Source organism: Sceloporus undulatus, chromosome 3, assembly GCF_019175285.1.
Source record: "Sceloporus undulatus isolate JIND9_A2432 ecotype Alabama chromosome 3, SceUnd_v1.1, whole genome shotgun sequence".
Classification (NCBI taxonomy): domain Eukaryota; kingdom Metazoa; phylum Chordata; class Lepidosauria; order Squamata; family Phrynosomatidae; genus Sceloporus; species Sceloporus undulatus.
The window spans coordinates 106,322,756-106,346,701 of NC_056524.1; the positions used below are offsets into that span (position 1 = coordinate 106,322,756).

Sequence of the window (23,946 nt, forward strand, 5' to 3'; positions counted from 1 at the left end):
CTCAATGTAACTATGTTGTCAGAGAATGGAGTGGAGGGGGATAAATGGTGAGGTGTCTATCATTGGCTGGATGTACAAGGATGCCATCTGCAGAGAAAAGGAACCTGTGGAGGTCTCTACAGATGCCTGTTGCTGTGTTCTCCCTGCAATAAGATAGCTGGACACATCCCCACTTATCCCTTTACTCACTGACAGTGCATAAATGGGTGGGTGGGGGCTGTGCTACTCACAAGATGAGTTTTTGGGGTTCTTCCAGACATAGGAAATATGTGAAGAGGTTGTGGTATTTGTTTCTCAGTGTCTCACTTTTTTAAAAAAAATCTGAATGATGTGCTGCATCAAGTTATATCTTCTAGCACAATATTCTTAAATATTTTATTCCGACATAAAATGCATCTTTAAAAAACAGACTTTTGGTTGACATGTAATTGTCACCATTGAAATAGATGTGTTCAGTATTTCATCCCAACCCAGTTTTCAGGATATTTCCACTGTTTATCCTATTTCCCCTTTCCCACTTCATTTCCTTTTAACGTTTTTACAGGACTCTCTCTAGAACTGTAGCAATATATTAGCAAGCTCATGTGCTTAGAAAGTTTACTCTGGCACACACACACACACCAGTTTCAACCTGGGTTGAAGCAGCAAGATTGGGAATGTGTGTGCTTATCAGTGGAAACTTTCCTCAGACTGACTAGTATGTGTACAGTATATGGGGGCTGTTATTTCCAAGAACAGATTTGTACTGCTTTTGTGCTAAAGTGATAGACTTTTAGTCTAAAGTTATAGGGCAAAGTTGTAAACTGTAACAGTCCTATTTTCTGTACTTGTTTCCTTGGAGCCAAATCAACCAACTCCCTACTTCTTCCCTGTATAAACTGAGGCATTGGAAGACATTTCTGAAAAATTAATAATTAAACAAAATTATCCATATGCCTATAAAACCTTTCAAGGTGTATACTTATACAGTATTTTTACTCATTAATTGAGAAGCAAAAACTTGAAATACACATTTGACCTTGAATGTCAATTCCATATTCCTCAGTCAATTAATTAAGCTTGACTCATTTGAAAAGACATTAATTCAGCAATCTTTCTTTGGGTACCACTCAGACCGTTGTTGTTGTTTTTATGGCAATTACCCAGAATTCATTAGCCAATGTGGTCCTTGCTGTGAGGAGAAGCTTCCCAGATAGTTTTAGACAGCCTTCCTCAGTCCAAATGGATTTCGGCCATTGTGAACCTGTTTATGGTGTTCTGTGGTTTTCCTTTAATATCGTTGTTATGTTCTACTTGTCTACACATTCAAGTAATTATTTATAATTCAGAATTTTGCATTTTTCCAATTGTTTTGTTACAGAATTACAGATTTTGCGTAACTTCAAATTTAGGTTACGTGGTTATCATTACTTTTCACACATAGTGATATAGTGTAATCTAAAAAGAAGAGTGACATTTTCTACATTCAGTTTTCTAATCATATCAGTTAAAATTTGTTTCCTCATCCTATAGGGTTGAAGGAGGGTGAAAAGAAATACATGTATATATTTTTCACAGATTATATATACAGTATATATATATATATATATATATATATATATCAAAATGATCTAGCATTTGGCTTTCATCAAATTTAGTATTCTTCAGTGAGTCAGTCTTAGTTTGAGCTCATTTCTCGCATCAAGATTCATGCAATGTTTTTTTCCTATCACAAAGTTCAGATTAGTCACTGTTTTGAAATTTTGTATTAATAACAAATCACACAGCACATTGTCTGGTCTTGGGTTTAGTTTGTGTTTTATTTTAAGTGTCCCTTGCTTTCAGACCAAGGAAAATTAATGTTTGTTTATATAAAAGAGAGCAGTAGGATTCTGTTGCTCTTTGTATAATGATAGCCGTTCTATACCACATTAAGTGGGGCTTTTGCCTTTACATATGGTTGCAGGAATATGGGTTATGTACGGAATAATCCTGTGCATATTTACTTAGAAAGGGGCCCCATTTTATTAATTGGGTTTCCTTCAGTAAGTAAGCCTCAAACACTGACTAACTAAATTCATGTACCCAGCCTCCTGTTGCTCTTGTCAAGTGTATACAAACTGGCTGCCATTTGAAGTTAAATATCTCACTGGCTAATGGTTTGTTTTCATCAAGCCAATATACAATACAAATAGAAGAATAAACTTTGGATGAATTCTGTGGGCAGGGATAGTAAGGAGAACTGTTAATGCAATGTTAATTGTTGTCACTGGCAAATGTCTGACAAACCTTTAGTTCTAAGGGGTTCTAAGGGTTGATTCCTACAACTGCCTTTTCAGGATTTTGAAGATGTTTCTGGGTAGTGTCATAATTTTTAGATATATATTTTAAATAATCTGAAATGTCAGTTGCTTGTCAGATCTCCAAAAGCCTAGCTCATCAAGTGGAAGCCACACTAACCAAAGTAAAAGAAAACTCTTACATTATACACCCATCACAACACAAAAGTTGTGCAAATTTATGCAAGAGTTATGACACCTTAAAAAGGAGCATGTTTTACATAGCTGAGTATGTCAATTAAACTACCATATAAACTTGACTATAAACTACCATATAAACTTGTATGAGTTAATTGTGAGGTGGATGTTTAAGTAGGCTCCCACTCCTACACTTTCCATGTTGCCTGGAAGCAGAGGAGAAATGTGAGAGGGAGGGAGGGAGTCTGAGTCCTGTGTGCCCATGCCAGCCCCTGAGAATTAAGGGTTACAAAAGTGGGCTCAGCCACTGCCTCTCCTGTTTCCCACTGCCAAGTGCTTCAGGGCAGCCAGAAGGTGCCACCATGCCATCACAGAGGGCCAAGGCACAGGAGGTGATTCCCTCCCCTCCCTTGACTGGATGCCATCCTGAGACTGGCGTTAGGGACCAACAGAGAGGATTTATGGGATCACTAGAAAATGGATTCTCAACAACTTCATCATTTGGTTTCATGAAAGCTGAAGGAGAGAGAGCAAGGGCCAATGGCATCACACATCAGTGTCAAGAAGATGCTCAGGCATTTGCTATTTATCTGTTTGGTACATAGTTCTCTAGACTTTAGGGACTCTTTCATACTTTCCTCTGCTGACCCACTGTGAAGATATCACAGCCCCTGTGGTTTATGGACCAAAGGTTAAGAACCACTGGCCTAGACTGTTTGCTCAGGACAGCTGTGTGCCCATAGCTATACTTTCTAGTGCCACCTCATTACTTCCCCCTCGGTGGTATATTGTGTTGTTGTGTGCCTTCAAGTTGTTTCCAGTTTTAAAAAGAGGAAGCTCAGCAGTTGTGCTTTGATAAACCATAGACAAAAATTATGGTAAGTACGGGCATGGAATGTCTGGATTCTTCATACACTTGTAACATTTTTGTTGTTTCCTCACTCTTTGATAATCAAATAGGCTGCTATCTAGAATTCAGGGATATTTGAAATGGAAAATGTTACTCAAACATATGTGATGTTTACTTTGCTGTCACTCTTGCCTGTGTTTCCATCAGAGCTGCTTGCTCTCTCTTGACAGCTTGGAGTTTTCAAGCTAAGTGCCTTTCAGTGGTCTTGAATGTTTTCACCACCACATTATCACCTTGATGTTAAGTTCTTCACACATTCATTATTGGAGCTGCATTGAATGTTTGATGTGGGAGTTGCACAGGAAAGATGCATTCCTGTTTGTTCACAGGTTCATTTACGTGCCACCTTTTTGCAAGGCTGTCTTCGAAAGGTGGCTTTCAGAGTAAAGACTGAATTATAAAATACATTAGAAAAACCACAAAACTCTACAAACAAAATAATAACAGAATAAAAATAATTAAGAATGCATATTGCTCACTGAATATTAGATTAGGTTGTGTAAGGCTCAGAATTACTGCAAAATGTCAGAACTTTCTCCCTTTGAAGCTCTGTGGGCTACCTGAAAACTGACTGCAGAAGGTTTTTCAGTCCTCGAGAGGTGGTTTACAGATTGCATGGGTGAATACTACTTTGCTTCTGCTGATAGCAAGAAATTTGCCGGCATAACTACCTCTTTGGATTTGGGCTAATGGTCCGGGCTTGAAATGTGGAGGAAAAGGTCCTTCAGATTTCGTTGCACTATAGCTGCCATCCTCTCTCAACATTTTCTGTGCTAAGGTTGAAGGGAATTTCAGTCCAGTAATAGCAAATGACCACACATTCCCCACTCCTGGTTTCTTTGGAATTTTCTGAAAAAGAGAGATAGAAATGGGTACATCATTGTATTTCAAGGGGACAGTGCCTATAAAATATATAAACTGTATAGCCTACGGCACTTGTCATTTGTTGATGGTTTCCCACCCAATCAGGGTTGACCCTTCCTAGCTTCTAAGATCATTCAGGATCTGGCGCCTTTAGGGTATTTAGTCCCATATGCCTAGTGTATAGACTCACAAGATGAAGCTTATTAAGGAAATGCCCTTTTCTACCTTATGTGGAGGTACAGCAACACAAGCTCAAAGCCACAGGCTGAAATATTGGTTACTTATCAGTTGTGCAGATACATATCTTTTCAGGTGCAAAATATAGCCCCACAGCTTTTAGATTATAGTTGACAAAATTATGAAAAGCTCATCTGCATTGCTAAAAAATACAGTCAACCCTTGACTTTTGTGGAGGATAGGAGCCCAAGACCAACACAAAAGTCAAATTTTGTAAATAAACTGGGGCAAGACCATCTCCCTTCTGAAGCCTCAAACAGCTGTAGAAAGCTCTCTGGGGTGCTGGAAGGGTGGGGGAGCACTCAGTTGCGGCTCCCTGTTCCCTTCCAGGGCTTCAGGGAGCTCTGGGGACCTCTCTGAAGCCTTGGAAGGGGAGGAGAGGGCGCATTCATGGCTCCCTCCTTCCCTCATGTAGCTCCTGAGGCAGTGGAGGAGAAGCAAGAGCAGTGTGTGCGTACCCTCCCGGTTGTTCCCTATGTCCTCAGCTTTTCCCTCACTTAGGGGAAAAGCGTGGGAGAGACGGAGGAGGAAGAGTGTACATGCACACAGCTAGGGACTCATGAATAATCAAATCCGCGAATCCCAATGCCACAAATATCAAGGGATGACTGTACATACTTCTCTCTTTGTTTTATTTAATCCAAAACTATCCTTTTTTTAGCAGTGAAAAAACAAGACCAATTAGGAGCCTTCAAACCATCACCAACAAGAAGACATTGCCTAAATATTCTGGGAAAGAAAAGGCCTTCATTTGGTCCTGCAAGGAAGGTAGAGAAAACACTAGGCACTTCTTTAGGGCAAGGCTATCACACAGAGCTAGGGCTCCATCACTAAACAATCCTACATCCTAATAATAATGTTGAGCCTTACTTTATTTTGTGGGATGGGTGAAACAAAATCTTTGACTAGCAGACTGATGGGAATTATGACTGTTTGTACACATTTATATATTCTTGTCATACAGTGGGTCTTTTGGATCAGGAGGCTTCAGGTCTGTGAATTCATCCTCTACTGAGTGTGGTACTCACACATTATATTATAACTGTCTAATTTTTATTTTATTTTTTAATTCCATTGTTATCACCCTCTTTTCATGGTGGAGAACATAGAAATAATATGAATTAAGTACCCCAAAATTAAAGTTAGCTCTGAGAAAGTCCAAAATCCTGTACAGGGCAATACCTTTATTATATCAACTGCTAAATAATAAGCAAGATTTTGAATTCTTTCAGTCTTTTCATTAGGCTAGATCAGTCTTCCCCAAGAGTACCGCATATTTGAAGGGCAATAGGTTGGTGCTGTATAAGTGCGAGGTTACATTTTGACTGCTACCAGGGCTTCAGGGATTAGAAATGCAAACCTAAAATTCTTGGTTTTCCCTTTTAATAAAATGGAATCTCAGTCACAAGGGACCTTAAACTGAGCAAAGAAGATTTCATACTATAAGAATATTCAATTTTATTTTACATATATGTGCAAATGAGGGATAACACGTCTTCCAGTTACCAGGTTAAAATATCCATTTTGTCTTCTGTTGCCCTTTTAAGCATAGTTTACACCTGAGATTGTATCTCCAGCTTCCCTAATATGAAAATAGTTTAGTTTATCTTCACTATTTTGCTGGCAAGGGATGGGTGTATTTTGCCTGAGGGAGATTGAAATGGCTGGAATTTATATTATCAAAAAGGAGCAGTGATTGTTGTGAGAGAGCATCCTGGCCACCAGGACCACTTGCCAGTTTGTCCGCGATGGTACTATGCAACATTTAAGGAACGTTTAAAATTGCATTTTGTAGAATTAGAATCATATTTCACACCACCTTTATTCTCTAGAATACAGAAACGGGTCTGCGCATTTGGAGTTTCTTTGCTTAGACATATAGTATAAAAAAATGCTGCTTGCAATGCATATTTTGATCATGGTTTAGGGAATGCATTGTCGACTTATTCAAGATTGAACTACTTTTGGGCTTGAGGTCCCAGTCTGTCATCAGCTGTGAGGGAAGTCAGCTCCCTATTTGACCTTGAGACACTATTTTTTTCTCTTGTAAAGCATTGTCTGCATTTATTTTTAATCAATAAAGTTTGTTTTATCCTAATGATGTGTGTCAGTCCTAGTGCCAAACGAACCTTGTGAGAAGCTTGGGAACTGGATGCATTTCCAGCTCAGGATGGGGGATTTTTATTTAAACTGTCCGAGGTACAACCTGTTGATATTTGTTGTCTATACTGTAGTTGGGATTAAAAATTGAATTTAGGCTCATACCTAGAACATCAATTACTTTTCCTACCTTTCAGTTTTTCGTTTGATTAACATGTATCATGATGAATAATTCTAGAAAACTTGAAACTTTACTTACTATTTATAATATATTGATTGATCTAAGAAAGGTATTGCTCTGCTATGGATTTTGGATTGAAAATAAACAGCTATTCTACAGCATTTTGTTTATTTGCTCAATTAATGTAAGAGAAAGACAGCTTCATCCATGGCTATTTTTATCTCATTTCAGCAGTTTTAACTCTTGAGCATATTAAATCAGCAAGCATCCAAATTAGTTAATTGAGTTAGGCTGCTGGCTATGTCCCTCCCTGTGCCAGTTTTAATTGCAATCAGAACCACAATAGAGCATGACCTTTGGCAGTACTGTATAATAATAATAAAAATGTTAAATGCTTGTCTAAGGTTAAACACCAATTATACTTGATGATCACATCCTTCCTGACCTAAAGAAGAATCTCACACCAAAACATATTTAAAAGATTTAAACTGTGGTAAGGAGGACCCTTCTTTTGTTGATATTGCCCTGTTTTGATGAACTTCAACTTTTAATATAAATAGCTTTCCCTGATAATCATGTTGCATCATTTCCAGTTAATTTAAGCCTTTATAATAAAAAATAAATAACATGGGGAATACAATCATGCCAGCGTGGTGTAGTAGTTTGAACATTGGACTATGACTCTTGAGACCCGGGTTTGAATCCCTGCTCAGCCATGAAAACCCACAGAGTAACCTTAGGCAAGTCTCAACCTCTCAGCCTCAGGATGGCAATGGCAAACCTCTTTGAAGAAACTTGCCAAGGAAACCTCATGATATGGCAGCCTTAGGGTTGCCATAAATTAGAAGTTATTTGAAGGCACAGAACAACAACAAACATTCACACACCACTCACCATCCCAGCCATGAGGGCAAGTGTGATAGGGAAAAAATCCTGGGGAGGGGGGGGGTAAGCCTCCAATTCAATTCATCTGGGAGCTGTAGCACCCCTAATATGTTGCCCTAATCCAGGGTGTGCAACTGTGGAATGCTAGGGGGGCTCATCACCACCCTGTTGGAGACTTTAAAGGACCCACACATCTCTCTGCTATACCTGCTCTGCTCCCACAAAAAAAATTATCAACAAAGTGTTTGCCCTGAAATACCCTCTAGGGCCTTGTTTGGGTCCTTCCTGGGTCATTTTAGACCCAAGAGAAGCCTTTTTTAAAACAATAAGAAGTGTACAGAAGTCATCTCCTGTTTATTTTGTGTTACAAAAAAGACTTCTCCTGGGCTTAACTTTGGTTGGAGGGGTGGACAGAATGTGTTAGAAAAGGCCCCCACCCTTTTTCCTGGCCATTTTGGGGCATTTTGAGACCAATATATTAAATTTCTTTTTGCAGAAATTGATTTTGACCTTGGGGGCCCCAGGGGCCCTTGACACATGGTGGAAATCCCCTGCACACTCCTAGACTGCATTTGGAGACAGTGCTTGAAAATAATTTTGATTCGAGGGTAGGGGCTGTGAGGGCCACAAATGGCCCTGGGTACGCTTTGCATGTTGTGGCTGTGGCCACGCTTCACCCTCCCCTGTTCTAATTGTTGTGGTTTTGGTGTTAATACATCAGAACGTCTTTTTTTTAAAAAAAAAAATTGGATACAGACCTTTTAAAACTTATGAATGTGGTAGTTACTACTGTGCTAAAAATTCTGTGCAGAAACACAAGTTTAAAATACCTGCACAAGTATTAAAATGGGGGAGATCAGCACAGGAAGATACCACTACCACCTCTTTTTAGAAGAGCTGTACTTTCAAGTAGCTGGGGAAGCTCCATTATATGTCAGTAAAGGAGCTGTGAACAAAGAGGGAATCAAGTATATGAAGGCAAAATAACACTGTGCCACATTTTTAAAGCAGGTTTTTTTAAAAGTTGTGTTTTGAATGTGTGCACATGCTGTGTACCTTCAAGTCGTTTCTGACTTACAGCAACCCTAAGGCGACCTGTTTATGGAGTTTTCTTGGCAAGATTTGTTCAGGTGAGGTTTGCCATTGCCTTCCCCTGAGAGAATGTGGCTTGTCCAGGGTCACCCAATGGGTTTCATCATGGCTGAGTGGGAATCGAATACTGGTCTTCAGAGTTGTAGTCCAATGCTCAAACCACTTTACAATGTAGAATGTGAATATTTTCCAGGCAGGTATGTGTTTTCTTAATGGGCATGGAAATAGTGTGATTTACCTCAAAGAGATTGCAGGATTAAATGAGCCATTGGTCTTATGACTCTTATCTGACTGAGGTCATTGTTATACAGATGGTATTTCTGAATGTCATCGTCTTTTGAATAAAAGTCTAAACAGTAACTGTAGTCAGATACTCGAATGCCAGCAGTTTCGATCATTATTGTTGAGCTGTATATTTCTATAGGCATTTAAAAAAAGATGATTACTTGAATTTCCCATCTCAAACATGTTTCTCTAAAAAATAACTTTAGTATTTAGTTGATTCCCTAATTTTTCTTCCATTATTGCAAACTTTGAGAAATAGCCTTCTCTTTCCTAAGCCCAGGCAATCAGATAACATAAGAGGGAAAGACTGTCCTTCCACCCAGAACACAGCAGTTTCAAAAGTACTGAATTTATTATCAAGAGAGAAGGGAGGAGAAACAAAAGACAGGTTCAAACCGAGACATGCAAGATTAAGAAAACTTTTGGCTTTTTAAAAATCTTTTTCTGTATGGACATGGCATGAAAATGAACTGAGAAGACTTTCACAAGCCTTTTGTGTTATGTGGGTAATTAACACGCTCCACTTTTAAAATAACTGCTACTAAAAACTGCTGAGAAGTTTCTAACAAGAATGTCAGACTGAAATAGCAAATGAGATCACGGTTAACGTGCTGTTAACTGTAGATATCAAGAACATGTAAATGCTAAAATGGCAGACAACTTGTGAAAGAATATTTTAGAATGATATTTATTGGTCCAGCTCCCTGGTGGAAATGGAAAGAGCAACACAAGCTTTTAAAACCTCATGAAGTCTTTTTTTAAAGGCAAAGATGACGGATAAATGACAGATTTTAAAAAGGTGATGAGAGTGATGGGGAATAGTTAACTTATCCAGATATGTGTGAACTGGATGGATTGTATTTTAATGTTTAGTATTTTAGTATGCAATATTAATAATAATAATAATAATAATAATAATTTATATGTCCCACCTCTTCCGACGATTGAAGTGGGATTAAAACATTAAAACAACAATACAGTTGACCAATCAATAAAATACTAATACTGAATTATGCATCTCTATTAGTTACTTAAAATGTTCAAAACTTAATTCATGTACTATCATACTTAGAGAGGGGGGTCTTAGTCATCGTCTCTATATCAAATCCGATGGGAAAGCCCGCTGTCTTTAGTGCCTTTTTAAAGACATCTAAGGTGGTGATATGATAGATCTCCTCCAGCAATATATATTTTAATTGTTTTAATGTTAATATCTTTTATTTTGATTAGTTTTATGGTTTAATACTTTTCAAATTTTTGTACTCCATTGTCATGCCCTGCTTCCAGGACATGGGCAGGGATTCTGACCCAGAGACTGAAGCAGTGGACATACTGGGACCTGCTGCTGAATCAAAGCAGGAGGAGGTTCCAGAGCCACACATCTCAGAGACTGGCCAGAGTGCAGTACCAGTTCTGGTAAAGAGTCCTGCCCATTCAGATACAGAAGACAACTTATCCCTACTACCTTTGCTGAGTGGAGGCAACAAAGGGAGGTTTTGAGGAGGTCTTGGAGGACGTATAAGAAGCAGCAATTAATTAAGGTATTGAGCTGTTGATCTATAAACTGCATTGAGCTCCTAATCTATAAATACCCAGCCCTGCCCTCCAGCAGTTCATAGAATGAAATATGGAATCATAAAGTTGGAAGAGACCACAAGGGCCATCCAGTCCAACTTTCCTGCCATGCAGAAACACAGAATCAAGGTACTCCGACAGATGGTCATCCAGCCTCTGTTTAAAGACCTCCAAAGAAAGAGACTGCACCACTGTGCAAGGGAGTGTGTTCCACTGTCAAACAGCTCTTACTGTCAGGAAGTTCCTCCTAATCTCAAAATGGAATCTCTTTTCTTGTAATTTCAATCCTTTGCTCTGGGTCCTATTCTCTGGAGCAGCTTCAATATGACACCTCTTCAAATATTTAAACAGGCTTTCATATAACCTCTTAACCATCTCTTATCCAGGCTAAACATAACTGTCTCCCTAAATCTCCTCATAAGGCATAGTTTCCAGTTGTCAGAGATGATCTGACCTAACTAGCTCCCATCATGTTCCTGAATACTGTGCTTGACCCGGACTGTGTTAGTTCACTCTGGATGCTGTGTACCTGACCTGGAGTATCCACGTTGACTCCGGGTGCCATTTCTCTGACTTAGACACTACTAAACTTCTATGTGGGACTTGAGGCTTGTATTTACTAAATGAAAGTAAGTGCTGGGCTGTAAGCTCCTCTGTGACTGGGCTTGCTCATTAGCTGCTGGCTATCAGCTGTGTAGCAATCAGCCTTTGGCTGGTTGCCCATAATGTGTTTGGGACAGCCATCTTGTTTTAGAGATTTGATTTCAATTTATATTGTAAGGCACTGTGAGTCCCATTTGATAGAAATGTGGGAGATAAATCAAATAAATAAATTATTCCATAGTAGAGAGGCTCATTTGGATTCAAACATTTGAAGGAGCATTCTCCTGTATCTACAAGGAATATGATAACATTGTTATATTAGGTGATAACCTTCTCAAATGTTTGAGCTTCACAGAGGTCTCCATCCCTGCCATTTTGCCTCCCTAGGGCCAGTTCCCAACTGCACATGGAAGAAAATCAGAATGGAAGCAACAATTCACGTGGATTTTTAAAAGTGTTTTTGTGGCAGGGAGAAGAGAGGCTACTTAGTACTAGATTGTGGCTTTTGTTTGGAGGGGCTGAGGTTCAGGGATTCACACAATATCTTGCATGAGAACAAAGGGGATCAAATATAATGCAGGAAAGCACTCCTTTCTTTTTAAACAGTGTGTGTAAGTTCATCACTATGGAGAGCTCCATCATTGTGTGAAGCAGTTAGCTAACTGGAAGCCTCAGAAATGTGCTACATTTGAATATTAAAATAAAGCCATGCAGATCAGACTTACTCTTGTCCTCTCCCTCTTTCCACATTCTGTATAGGGACTTCTCTTCAGACCCAGTTGCTTTCTACAAAGCCTTTGTACCATATTCTAATTAGTTGTGTTATTCTGTTAAAAAAAAAAGTTCTGATTAGAACTACTGAGTTTCCTTAATGAAGATTATCTCTTTTGCTTCATTTCTAGATATTAAATGGAGCAAAAATCCTTAACGTTCATGTACGGATGTGTGCACGCACACATGCCTCTAACGATTAAAAGGCTGGCAGTAGTATGTGGTTTCTAAATCAGGTCATGCACAGCCATCTGCATACTGATTCCACAGCCTGAACCCTAGATTTTCAAGTGACCTGTTCTTAATATGAGCATTGCCTGCCAGCACCTTGTTGTTTGGTGAAGCAGATTGAATTTAGAAAGTTGCATCCACTACATGAAATTGGTCTTTTATGCCTTCATTTAACACATGTTTCGAAGTAGGACCTTTTAAAAAACATGTACCTTACAATCTACATCTTATATAAAGTTCTAATTAAGGCGAATCCTTTAACCTTCATGATCTTTCCCCAGAATTAGATGGAGGGGGAGTAACAGGTGAGCCCAGGATTAAACTGAGCCATAGCTCATCAGGGCTAAAATCTGGGATATTATTAAAAGAATTATTTGAGCATATGCAGAGTGTTTCTTCACTTCTGAGTAACCTTCATGTGTGTCACAGCAGTTAGTTCTTCTTCATGAGAAAGGGCATCTCTACAGATTGAAACACTCCACTGAAATCATCATACGATTTTTCATTCCTGTGCAAGAACAAAAAAAATGAGTATTTTTTTTAAAGCAGCAGCAATAGCAAAACAAAACAAGGGCAAACCAGAAGTTGTATTTTGCACAAAACATATTTTTATGAAAAACGTTACTTTCAAGAATAAAAAAGCATTTTGCATAAAAAAAATACTTTATGGAAAATGGAGGGTTTATTTTTAAAAAACCACATTGATGAAGAAGTCAAAAATAGGGAAAATTTATAACAAATGTGCAAAAACTCTTGTTATCACATACTCATTGGTGAGAAAACCTTTGAAATATTTCATACGTCTGTATGCGAAATGCAAAGCTTTACAGCCCTGCTTTCGTCGCATTACTTCCCTTCAAGGTACACAAACAGGAATTGTAACTTAAAAGCCACCACTGCCATGTAAACACCTATACCAGATCTATAAAATAATAATAATAATAATAATAATAATAATAATAATAATAATGCACAATAATACAGCTTGAGTTAATCAGTTTGAAAACTGCTGGTTTGTGGGAATCTGCTGCTAGGGATGTAGTTTTTTGCTCTTTTTCTTTGGAAAGAGACAGTGGGTAATTTTAGACAGCAATGCAGATTTTGTAGACTGTAGTTCAAAAATGCTGTTTTCTGCCAAATATATCCGTGTGTGAATTTTGTGCAGAATAATTCTGCATCTACAGCATTTTCTGCACAGAAAATAATACAGCCAGCCCTCTTCATTTGTGGGTGTTAGGGGTGCAGGGCCCCAGCGAAAGTGGGGGAAAAAACCCTCACAAATACAGTGGAGGCAGGAGCAGGCTTCCTTCCTGGTGGTGCAGTTGTTAAATGCTGGTACTGTAGCCAAAACGCTGAGTTTGATCCTGCAGGCCTCCAAGTTGACTCAGCCTTCCATCTTTTTGTAGGTCAGTAAATGAGTACCCAATTGGCTTACACATTGTAAACCACTAAAGAGTTTATCACACACCTTCCGTTCCTCTACGCTCTCATAGCCCCAACATCACCAATCTGCAAGGGGAGCCTCCTTGTGGGATCGCACCTGGCGCTATTAAGGTGGAACGCTTCTGTTTTCATCATTGAAGCATTATCATAACTGTTAGGGAAAGCCATTTTTTAATAACGATTTGATCCATTATTTAAAAAGGGCCCTTTCCCTAACAATTACAATAACACTTCCATGATGAAAATAGAAGCATTCCACCTTAATAACGCCAGGCGCAATCCTACCAGGAGGCTCCTGTCGCAGATTGGTGACCTTGGGGCGACAGGACTGAAGGTGTGTGATAAACTCCTAAGAGAGTGCTTAGCACTATAAAGTGGTATAGAAAGGTAAGCGCTATTGCTATTGTCAGGCTTGTGAAGTGGGCAGCTAGGAGACTCCCTAGAGGAGGAATACAAAGAATGTGCACCTGGTGCTTGAGTTTCTCTGCTGCCACCTTCTCTTAAATCCTGGGGTCACCATGTTTGCTGCATTTGGAGAGGAAGTGAGGATGAGCAATTGCAGCTGTGCACACAGCAGGCTACTTTAGGAGGCAGTTAGAGATGGCCTTGCCTGGTGCTCAGCCCTCCCCAAGCCCAACACTGCTGTATGCACATTCACAGAACAACATGGGCTTGGGGAGGCAAAGCAGCAGCACCCCCCCCCCCAAAAGCCTGTTGCTTTGTGGGCAGCTGTACACCCTTTGCAGCAGCCTGGTCTGTATCACCTTCCTTCTTACCCCACTGAGGCAGAGTGGCCTCTGTATGCCTGAAACTGGAAAGAGGTTTCTATATTGCTTTTTGACGACCCTAATTCCATGTTCCTCTTGTCGCCACTACCTCATCTGGGGTGATTGCTCTGATAGTTCTCCATGAAGCCTCAGCTGCTGGAGGGATGGGAGGGGTGGAAGAGTGTCCATTAAAAAGCAGTCCAGTAACCCTTTCCCAGTTTCAGGCACATAGAGGTCACCCTTCCTCACTGGGGAGAAAAGGAAGGTGAAAAAAAGACCAGGCTGCTGAAAAAGGCGCACAGCTGTGTACAGCCCATAAAGGCTTCAAGAGGCAGTTGGCAGCAGTCATGACAGTTGCTGGTGCTTCTCCCTCCCAAAGCCTGAGGCTGTTGTCTGAATGTGCATGTGGTGGTGTTGGAGACAGGGGGAGTGGAGGCTTTGGAAGGGCAGTGACAAACTCATGAATAATTATATCCATGGATCTCAAACCTATGAGTGGGTTGGGGTAGGGAAGACTGTATGGTGCAGGAATACCTTCTGTGGGGGAAAAAATGTTGTTTTCTGCACAAAACAGCCATGTGCAAATTTTGCATAGAAAGTCTCAAACTGGGAAGATTTTCATCAGTCCAGGATTCTTCTTTTCCCATTCTTATGATCAAACTGTGTCATGCTGCCTTCACATGCTGCATTTTCTGAAAACTACACTAATAAGGCAATAAATAATTCCATGCCCATTCTTCCTCCTCTCCTGCTGGAAAAATGCAGATTTTCCCAACTAACAGCAAGAAAAATAAAAGATGAGGGGGAAATCATTTTCACAAACTCCCTGGGATACCTGGATCACATGTTAAGAATTACAGTGTGTGTTCAGCCGTAGAGAAGTGTTATGTGCTCCTGAGTACAATCTCTGTACTGAGCAAAGATAAGATCCTACAGAAATGGTAAGGGCACCTCATGAACCACCTGGAAACTAAGTTCATGTCTTATATACAGTGTGTAAGGGTTCTGTGGTAGGACAGGGAAAATGTGCAAAATGTCATCCAAAACAGAAACATTTAAAACTACTGCCCCAGAATGTCTTCTTAGCAAATGTGTGCACAGGCTTTACTGGAAAGTTAATTCAATAGATGAATAGCAATTACATCAGTAACATAAGGTGAATATTGGAGACCAGACTGCTGATATGCAAAGAGAGTTCTGTTAGTTTTAGCGATGCCATATAAATAGCAAGACATCCTTTTCCATAGCAGCTGTCTCCAGAACTTTGTAGCATCCTAACCTATAGAAACTGGAAGTTACACTTGATGTATCCCCACATGTTCCTGAAAAGAGTGTGTTCAAAATGTGTGTTTCAAAATGACACAGTACTAATTTTTTTTTTTTTTTAAATCTGGTACTGGTTAGATCTTGTAGTACCTTTGAGACTAACTGAAAGAAAGAAATTGGCAGCATACACTTTCATAGACTTCTTCCTCAGATGCATTTGGTTGGTAAGAAAGTTGTATTTTTCAGTATTATGCTAGTTTAATAGTTAACACTAAAGGTGAGAAAATATTTGTCTGCCATAATGCTTTTGGGCTGACTCATTTAAGTGTTTCGGGAAATAGAAAGGGAACCTTTAATCTCAAAATGAATAAAAATAATATAGGTGTGAGCGAAACCCAGAAGTTGAAACAGGTGGTTGTTGGGGGTATTTGGTATTATTTTTTAAATGTGTGTTATTGCTGATGATGGATCATCTCTGTGAGTGAATGATTTGCTCTCAAATTAGTGATGATGGCTTGTGCATGTATCACTTTTAATATATTTTTCTCTATTAGATTTTCTGCATCCTAATGCTTGTAATCAAATTCTAAGATAAATAGCCCAGCTGTTGTTCTGAGTGTTTTTTGTCCTCTACATCCATTTGACAGATTAATTTGTCTTCTATATTATTTAAATGAACATAGCATGGTGTGTAGATGATCTGGGATTTCTTTCTGTCTGCATTTGTAAGCAAACAGACCTGACCTGCACTTTCTGGATTAACACTTTAACGTCAATAAAAATTACTTTAAAAACAAACACACTTGTGGATTCCCATGAGGGTACCTGTAAATTATCCCTGTGAATGTAGCTATTGAGGCTGCCATGGTGAGCATCTACACATCAAAATATGCCACTATACCATTGATGCTGACACAGAAAATACAAAAAACAAAACAAAAACAAAATCCCTAGAGGTTACACTTGTGTAATTGGTGCTTAGATTTCCTTTGTCGTCTTTTCCAGAATGTAAGTCCAAATAAGATTTAGTTTTTCCTTTTGTTTTTTAATCAGGAAAGAGTGTATCACCTAATAATAATCTCTCTGTGTTGCACAAGCACACTTGAAATCATACAGATGGGATTCATGCCTCCTCAAATCCTCAAAGGAAAAAGAAACAGCTTTTCCTATAATAAAAACCACTCATGGGTTTTAGGGTGAAGGAGAGAGTTGTATCTATTTTACTTTTTTTTTCTAAATAGACCTCAGGGCTGTGATAAAACTGGCTTCTGGCTTTTACTGTACTAAGCAGATTAAGGATCTCCTTTGATGCTCCCCTCACAATATGGGAGTTTTTGTAGTGTGGCAGTGCCAGCCATTTTAAGTCATGAGAAAGCGTCCATGGCACTGCAGTCTTCCATTACAGTGATTCTTGCACTGTTTTCTGGTAGGCTTAATGCTGATGTGGGAAGAAGCTGCACTTTGGATTCTTCCCATATGCAAAGGAGAAGTAATGCAGAAGCTCCTATACTCCCCCCCCTTCCAAAAGGTAACATCAGAAAGAACTGTAATAAACTAGTGCTGCTGGCAGTTAACAGGCTAGAACTGGAAGAGTTAAAACTGGAGATGGCTCCTGTAACTTTAATGGTTGTGTAGCAAAGGGAATTTCAGCGAGTGTTGCTTATTACCTGGTTACATGACAGGCAACAGCTGCTGAAATTCCTTCTACAGGAGCTCTTTCCAGTTTTCACTCTGGCAGTCTTAAGTCAGGCTGATATTATGATGGAAGAGTGAGATGGTTTTTTTCAAATTTATGCACTTCAAATCATATATGATTTTGTTTTAATTCCTTCACCTCTTCACTCTAGCACTAGAGCGGTGTCTTTGGTTAGTTGGTTTTTCATTACTGTCTCATCTTATCCCCCCCCCCCCCATGAAAACACTTGACATTTGTGTCCTATCTTTGTTCACAGTGCCTATTTAAAGGCTGATTATGACTCTCCTGAAGACAGCTAGAGCTAGACCAGTGGTTCTCAACCTTCCTAATGCTGCAACCCTTTAATATAGTTCCTCATGTTGTGGTGACCCCCAGCCATAAAATTATTTTCATTGCTATATGCAAATATGTGTTTTCCAATGGTTTTAGGTGACCCCTGTGAAACAGTTGTTCGACCCCTAAAGGAGTCCCGACCCACAGGTTGGGAACCACTGAGCTAGACAGAAGACATGGGGGAAGAGTGGGGGACTGGCCAGGCTTTAGAATACTTTGTATAAAGGAGTTTCTTTGTGAGAGGCTTTGTTAACTGAGGTTTGCCTGTATAATGCTTGGCATTTAAAATAAGTAAAACAAGTAGGAGCAACAACCTAAGGAACACTTGGGTATAATCAGTGAAAAAAGTCATCCTGAATCTTGCTGGGGATTAATGTATGTAAATACTGTGGTTATTGTGCTAAGCAGTGAATCCCATTCTAGTAGCCCCAGTCGCCATTTACTGAGAAGCAGCCACTGTGATCAGTCTCCCTGTTGCTCAGAAAGCAGCTGACTGATAGCCCTATCCCCTTCTTTGACTGATTTCCAGTATAGGCAGAAATGGGACTTCTGTCACAGCTCCCCTTCATGGCAGAGATTGCTTTTGTGAGGTGAGGGATAGCAATAACAGTTACATTTCTATACTGCTTTATAGTGCTAAGCAATCTCTAAGCAGTTTACAGTGTGTTAGCCAATTGTTTCCAAAAAGCTGGGTACTCATTTTACCAACCTACAAAAGGATGGAGGGCTGAATTGACTTGGAGCCCTGCAGGAGCGAACTCACAATGTTTGGCTGCAGTACCAACATTTAACCACTGTGCCACCAGGGCTCCCTGGATGGGACTATCAACCAGCTGCTTCCTGATCAAAAGTGGAACAAACTCATATCAATTGCAGCAGCTGTTTTCCAGTAAATGGAGATGTAGAACTTTCATGGTTCCTCTGCAACCCCTAAACAGTCATGAACTCTAGGTTCAGAACTGCCCAAAAGAATTCTAGCCATTAGCTGTAGGGGACCAATGACTCCCAAAGAGGAAACAGCTCCAGAGTTTATTCATACAGTGTTTTATTTTGAATGCATTTCTCATTTTAATTTCTCCTTTTTTTTTTTGTCTTTAGGAGAAGCTAAAAATCTTCCTACATATCCAGGGCCAAACAAGATGAGGGATTGCTACTGTACTGTAAACCTGGACCAGGAAGAGGTTTTCAGGACCAAAATAGTGGAGAAATCATTATGGTAACATTTATTTGAATTAAAATATTCTAGCACTCACATATACATATTTAAATTTATTCATGTTGTTATTATCAAGTTATTAATACTCACCTGTTAAAAATGGAAGCTTTCACAGTCTCTTACAATATAGCTATGGCATAAATACAATTTAGAAACAGTAACATTTGATAAAATTAATATTTCCATGATCCCTCTCTCCCATTACTGTAAGGGATATTTCTAATATCACCTACTGATGCTTTCTGAGAGATGATGAATCTGATATGGCTGTCTGGCATAGACAGTATAGATATCTCTCAAGGTACAGTATATTAATACACTGTGCCACTGTTCCTGTATTATATGAAAATGGAACAGGACTTTCCAAGTTTCTGAGCTGCAGAGAACTCTAAATTAGTCTGGTGGTCCAAGATATTATGGCAGGAGTTAGTTTTTAAGTAAGAGAAAAGCTTATTGAAGTTAGCCATGTTTTAGAGAGCAATTCAAATTGGTGTCCAAGATGGTCAAGAGTTAGCTGTGCTGACACTAAGCCTAAGCATACTGGAATAAGCCTATTTTTGCCCTGCTTGACCAAACAGTGGTGATTGTGTCCCTAGAGTGGAGAAAGTTTGTATCTGGCATAACTTAGCTTCTCCCTTGCCCCACCCTTACTTCTCTCTTCATGCTCTTCTACAGAGAGATCTTGGCCAGCAGAGCAATTAGGCTGGCAAAATGCTCTGTCAGCAGATCTCTTAGATGTGTTGGCAGGACATTTCTACAGGCAGAAGAGCTTTATGCCTCTTCTTAACCCCTTACAACTATTCATCTTCAATTTAGGGTTGTTGTGATAGTCAGGATAGGCAAAGAAATGACCGCTGAAAACAACTTACTGACTGCTGAAATCATCCTCTTCATCTGACAGAAGAATTGTCGGCAAATTCTAGTGAAGCAGTCTTAATTGTTTTCATTTTGCTTTCACACATCTGCCACAGCAGCTGTCTGTTCACGTTTAAAGTCCTTAGTCTCCTTAGAAACTTGTTTTCCTTTTACTCCAAAGACTTGAGTGTCTTGTTCAACCAAGGCTTGTGAGTTTTTTCAGTTGATTTTTCTTTATACAACACAGCCCTATGTTGGTTGTAATTACAAGGGTATAATTTGTGTAACTCCAGTAGCCTTCCAATAAAAGAAGTCTCCATTCTTTTTTAGTCTTCTTTTTTTTTGTTTTTTTTATAAAGCAAATAAAAAACATGCTCCAAACAAAAATTACAAATGACTACAGGGCAATAAAACCCATCAGCCTCTAATCAAGAATGTACATTGAACAAAACTTCCAAAGTCCCCTTAATACCTCAATGCTTAATGTTATTTTATGCATTCATTTTATAATCCAAATTTCCAAGTCATTGTATCCTCAGAGTATTATTACCAAATAAAACCCTTGACCATTTTATCATTATGTTGAGCTAATACATTTTATCTTAATTGATGATCCGCACCCTTCATTGTTTGTTTTTACAGTATAACAGTACCAGGGCCCATTCTTTCTCTGTTAAATCTATATCTTTATGGTTTAAGCAGCTGGTTAATTTGTCCATTTCACACATTTCGTATATCTTCAACAACCAATCTTTTATTTTTGGCATTTCTTAGCATTTCCAAAATTGTACCAATATGATTGTGGCAGCTGTTATTAAGTAAAGCAATATACGCTCATTTTTCCTCACTATTTGTGGTGGGATTTTGTTCATCATGTTTAGTAAGTAAATTTTTGGTCTCAACTTGCATTTTATATTTAACATTTGCTCAATCTCTCTGTGTATACTTTTCCAATATATCTTTAGTTTTGGGTATCTCCCAAAACTATAAATGGAACCAAGATCCTATTGCGGTATTCCATTTCCAACAAATGTCCGATCCCGTTTTATATATTATTATTAGGTGTAAAGTACCATGTGTGTTCTATCTTCCAGTAGTTCTCACTGAGGTTTTGAGATTTTGTAAATTTCTTCATTTTTTTCGCTAGCTGACTTCCAACTATCAATATCGATGGTATGTCCGAAGTCTGATGCCCATTTAATCATAGTGTCTGTTATCATATTACTCTCATGTTCTAGTTTTCTCAAAAATTTGTATAGTTTTGCTGTTCTCCGATTCTCAGATTCTAATAAAATTAAGTCAGACTTCTTTGATATCTTCCATTTTTGATATTAATTTTAAAATGAAAGGCAAACTGCAGAAGTCATCACCACTCTTAATGTGGTGGGATTGGGTAGGGTGGGAACAAAGCTTGAAGATCTCCTCCCCGTTTTTTTTACAACTCCCAAAATTCTCTCTGTGTAGTTAAAAAAATTTCCCCCCAAATTTAGCTTTTCATGCCTCTGGATGCAAAATTGTCAATAAAAGGTCAAAAGTCAGTTTTCTATAGTATGATTACTTAGATGGCAGTTAATTTATTCTTGTTATTGCTGTTGTGGTTATTATTGTTAAATAATTTCTACGGTACTTTCAGTCTCTAGCGATGTCTGGGAGTGATTTCTCACATGGGATTCAGCAACAGCAGCAAGAGATTTAAATAATTACAGAGGTATATTGCTGACTTAACTCTTTGACATGTGTTTGCAAACAGAAAGTCAGTCTTCAGAAGGTTTGATTAAACCTCCTTACCCATCAGCAATGAGGGAGGAAATTTTATATGCTAAATTTATATGCTAAAGAGGCATGGTTAAAAAAATAGTTCCTAAGTTTGTCCTGTGCCACAGAAAATATGAATAGGCTCTAGGTACTGTGTTCCCTATTATCCAAAGGACTCTTAATTTAATGTAATTAATTCTGTCTGCTAAGACACTTCTCTTCACTAGTCCCTCAGTTCTGTGCACAGTCCGGTCAGAGATGAGGCTCAGGCTGGCACACTTCCTTTGCCACCACTGCCCTGTTTAAAATGAATAGGAAGTAGAGACTTGATCTAGGAGGCTATGCATTCCACCATGGTCTCCTGGTGTCATGATCATTGTTCATACAAGTGTCCAGTGCCACCCAGTCCCAAAATTCATACAACATTCAAGAGGAAAAGCTGTATTTTAATGTGCCCTTAGGTTATTCGCTAATGAATGACAGCTATTTTGTTGTTGTAAATTTCTATATCAGGGTTTCTAGTATGCCTGTCAAGTCATAAACTAACCTGCAGTTATAAACATGTACACATAAAAACAAATCCCACTGGAATATGTGGCACTTCCTTCTATATAAGGATGTCTCATATGTCTGTAAAGTTTTGTGTGCATTTGGACATTTTCTGTTGCTTTCATAAGACTTGCAAGCAAATGTGTATGTGTGTGGTGTTTAAAACTGTCACTTGAATTCATCTCTTTTGCTCAGAACATGAAGCTGCACAGAGAGCATTTAAACGTTTCATTAAAATGGCTCACAGGAGGCTTTATTGTCCTATTTGACGTCACTTGGTTGGACTAATCCAATAACGCTTTCCTATTGAGAAAATAAGTCCTTTGACAGTGGGGGGAGGAAGGAAAATGCTATTTTTAGACATTCCTATAAAATGAAAGTGGCGTGTCCAGGCTCTTCTGCAATCAAATTGTTGTTGTGTTTACATGGAGAAAATATCGATTCCAAGTTGTTACCAAGGAGCGTTACCCTTTTTCCATCTGCCCATCGTTCTCCACAACATATCCCTCCTCACCATCTTAGTAAGGACAGGAGTAACCACATTTTCAAAACCTAACTAAGGCTGCAGTACTGTGCATACCTGTCAGGTCATCAGCCATATCACATAAACTGACATATTTTTTTTTAGTACATGTGCATTTGATCATACTAATAGCAGTTTTCACCATATTATCTGTTCTGCCTGTAACAACCTACCCAGTCTCCTTGTTTCTTGATTTCCTCCAAGTTTCTTCTAAATGTCATATCTCAAAAAATTCTGCATTCATGCTGCTGATTTCTCTCCTCAGCTACCATTGTGCCTGGTTCACCTGCTGTCCTTTTAGCTCAGCCTCCCCCCCGCCCAACCAAAAATTTCCATGTACCTTCTCCTGGCACACTGTAGGTACTACACCCTCCATATTACATCTCTGCTACATTTTGTGTCTGTATAAATTTCCTAGAGCTGATAAAAGGAAGTACAGTAGGCAGAAAAACTAAATGGAATGAGGGAGAAGCACAGGCAGAGGAAACAGGTTCTTAAATTTTAGTTGCCTGTGCCTTGAACTTCACAGGTCAAATTCAATTTTTTAAAAATGTGCACCCATGACTCCAAAGTCAAAATTTGAACAGTGGACAATTGAAGAGCTAGAAGACGATACTTTGGTTGACACACATTTTAAGAATTAATATTTTGATTTCTTTGCCCCACCCATGCCTTGAAAAGGAAAGAGTGCTTAAGGATTATTGCAGTTACATGCAGAATCTGCTGAAATGGATTTTGGTTACAATTAAGTATAGTTATACATGATTGATTTCTGCTGGACTTAAATCGTACTCAGGATTACAACCTCAGTCAGTTCAGTAAAAGATCCCTGAAAGATGATGTAAGAAGGGGCAGCCAAAAAATAATGACTTATTCATCCCTTTGGCCATCAGCTTCTCATGATCAATAATATACAGTGATGTAAGCAAATCTTTTACTCCAAATCTCAGTCAAATCTCAAGTCTCTACCTTTAATTCTCAGGCTGAGTTGAAAGTCTTTACAAGATACTTGCAAATCGAGTCTCAAATCAGGGAGCCAACTTTAATAGAAAAGAAGAAGGTGGGGTGTGTTTCTTGGAGGGGAACAGCAAACACAATAGGCAATGTGCCTGAGATGGGGTTTGAGGTTTGCTTCAAAAGCTTTAGAAAGGTCCATTTACTTCAATCCTGTTGCCTAACATATTTGCTGTTTCATCCGAGAAACATGGCCCATATTCTAGGTCTTGCCTTTTGCTGAGAGGGAATAATGCCAGCATGTTGGTTGCTAAAAATACGCAAGTTGTAAATTGGATTAAGTTAGTGTGTCCTTTATTGCCAAGTCGAATTCAAGTCGAGTCATCGAACTGACTTGAA

At 39.0% G+C, this 23,946-nt stretch overlaps 1 protein-coding gene across 1 annotated transcript in view; it reads left to right on the top strand.

Annotated features, from left to right (window-relative positions):
• The window catches only part of RASA3 (RAS p21 protein activator 3), a 157,731-nt gene that overhangs the window by 37,701 nt on the left and 96,084 nt on the right, over window positions 1–23,946 (top strand). Inside the window, exon 2 of the mRNA XM_042459711.1 lies at window positions 18,794–18,911. Within this exon, the coding sequence (XP_042315645.1) occupies window positions 18,794–18,911 (118 nt within the window). The remainder of the gene's footprint in view (window positions 1–18,793; window positions 18,912–23,946) is intronic.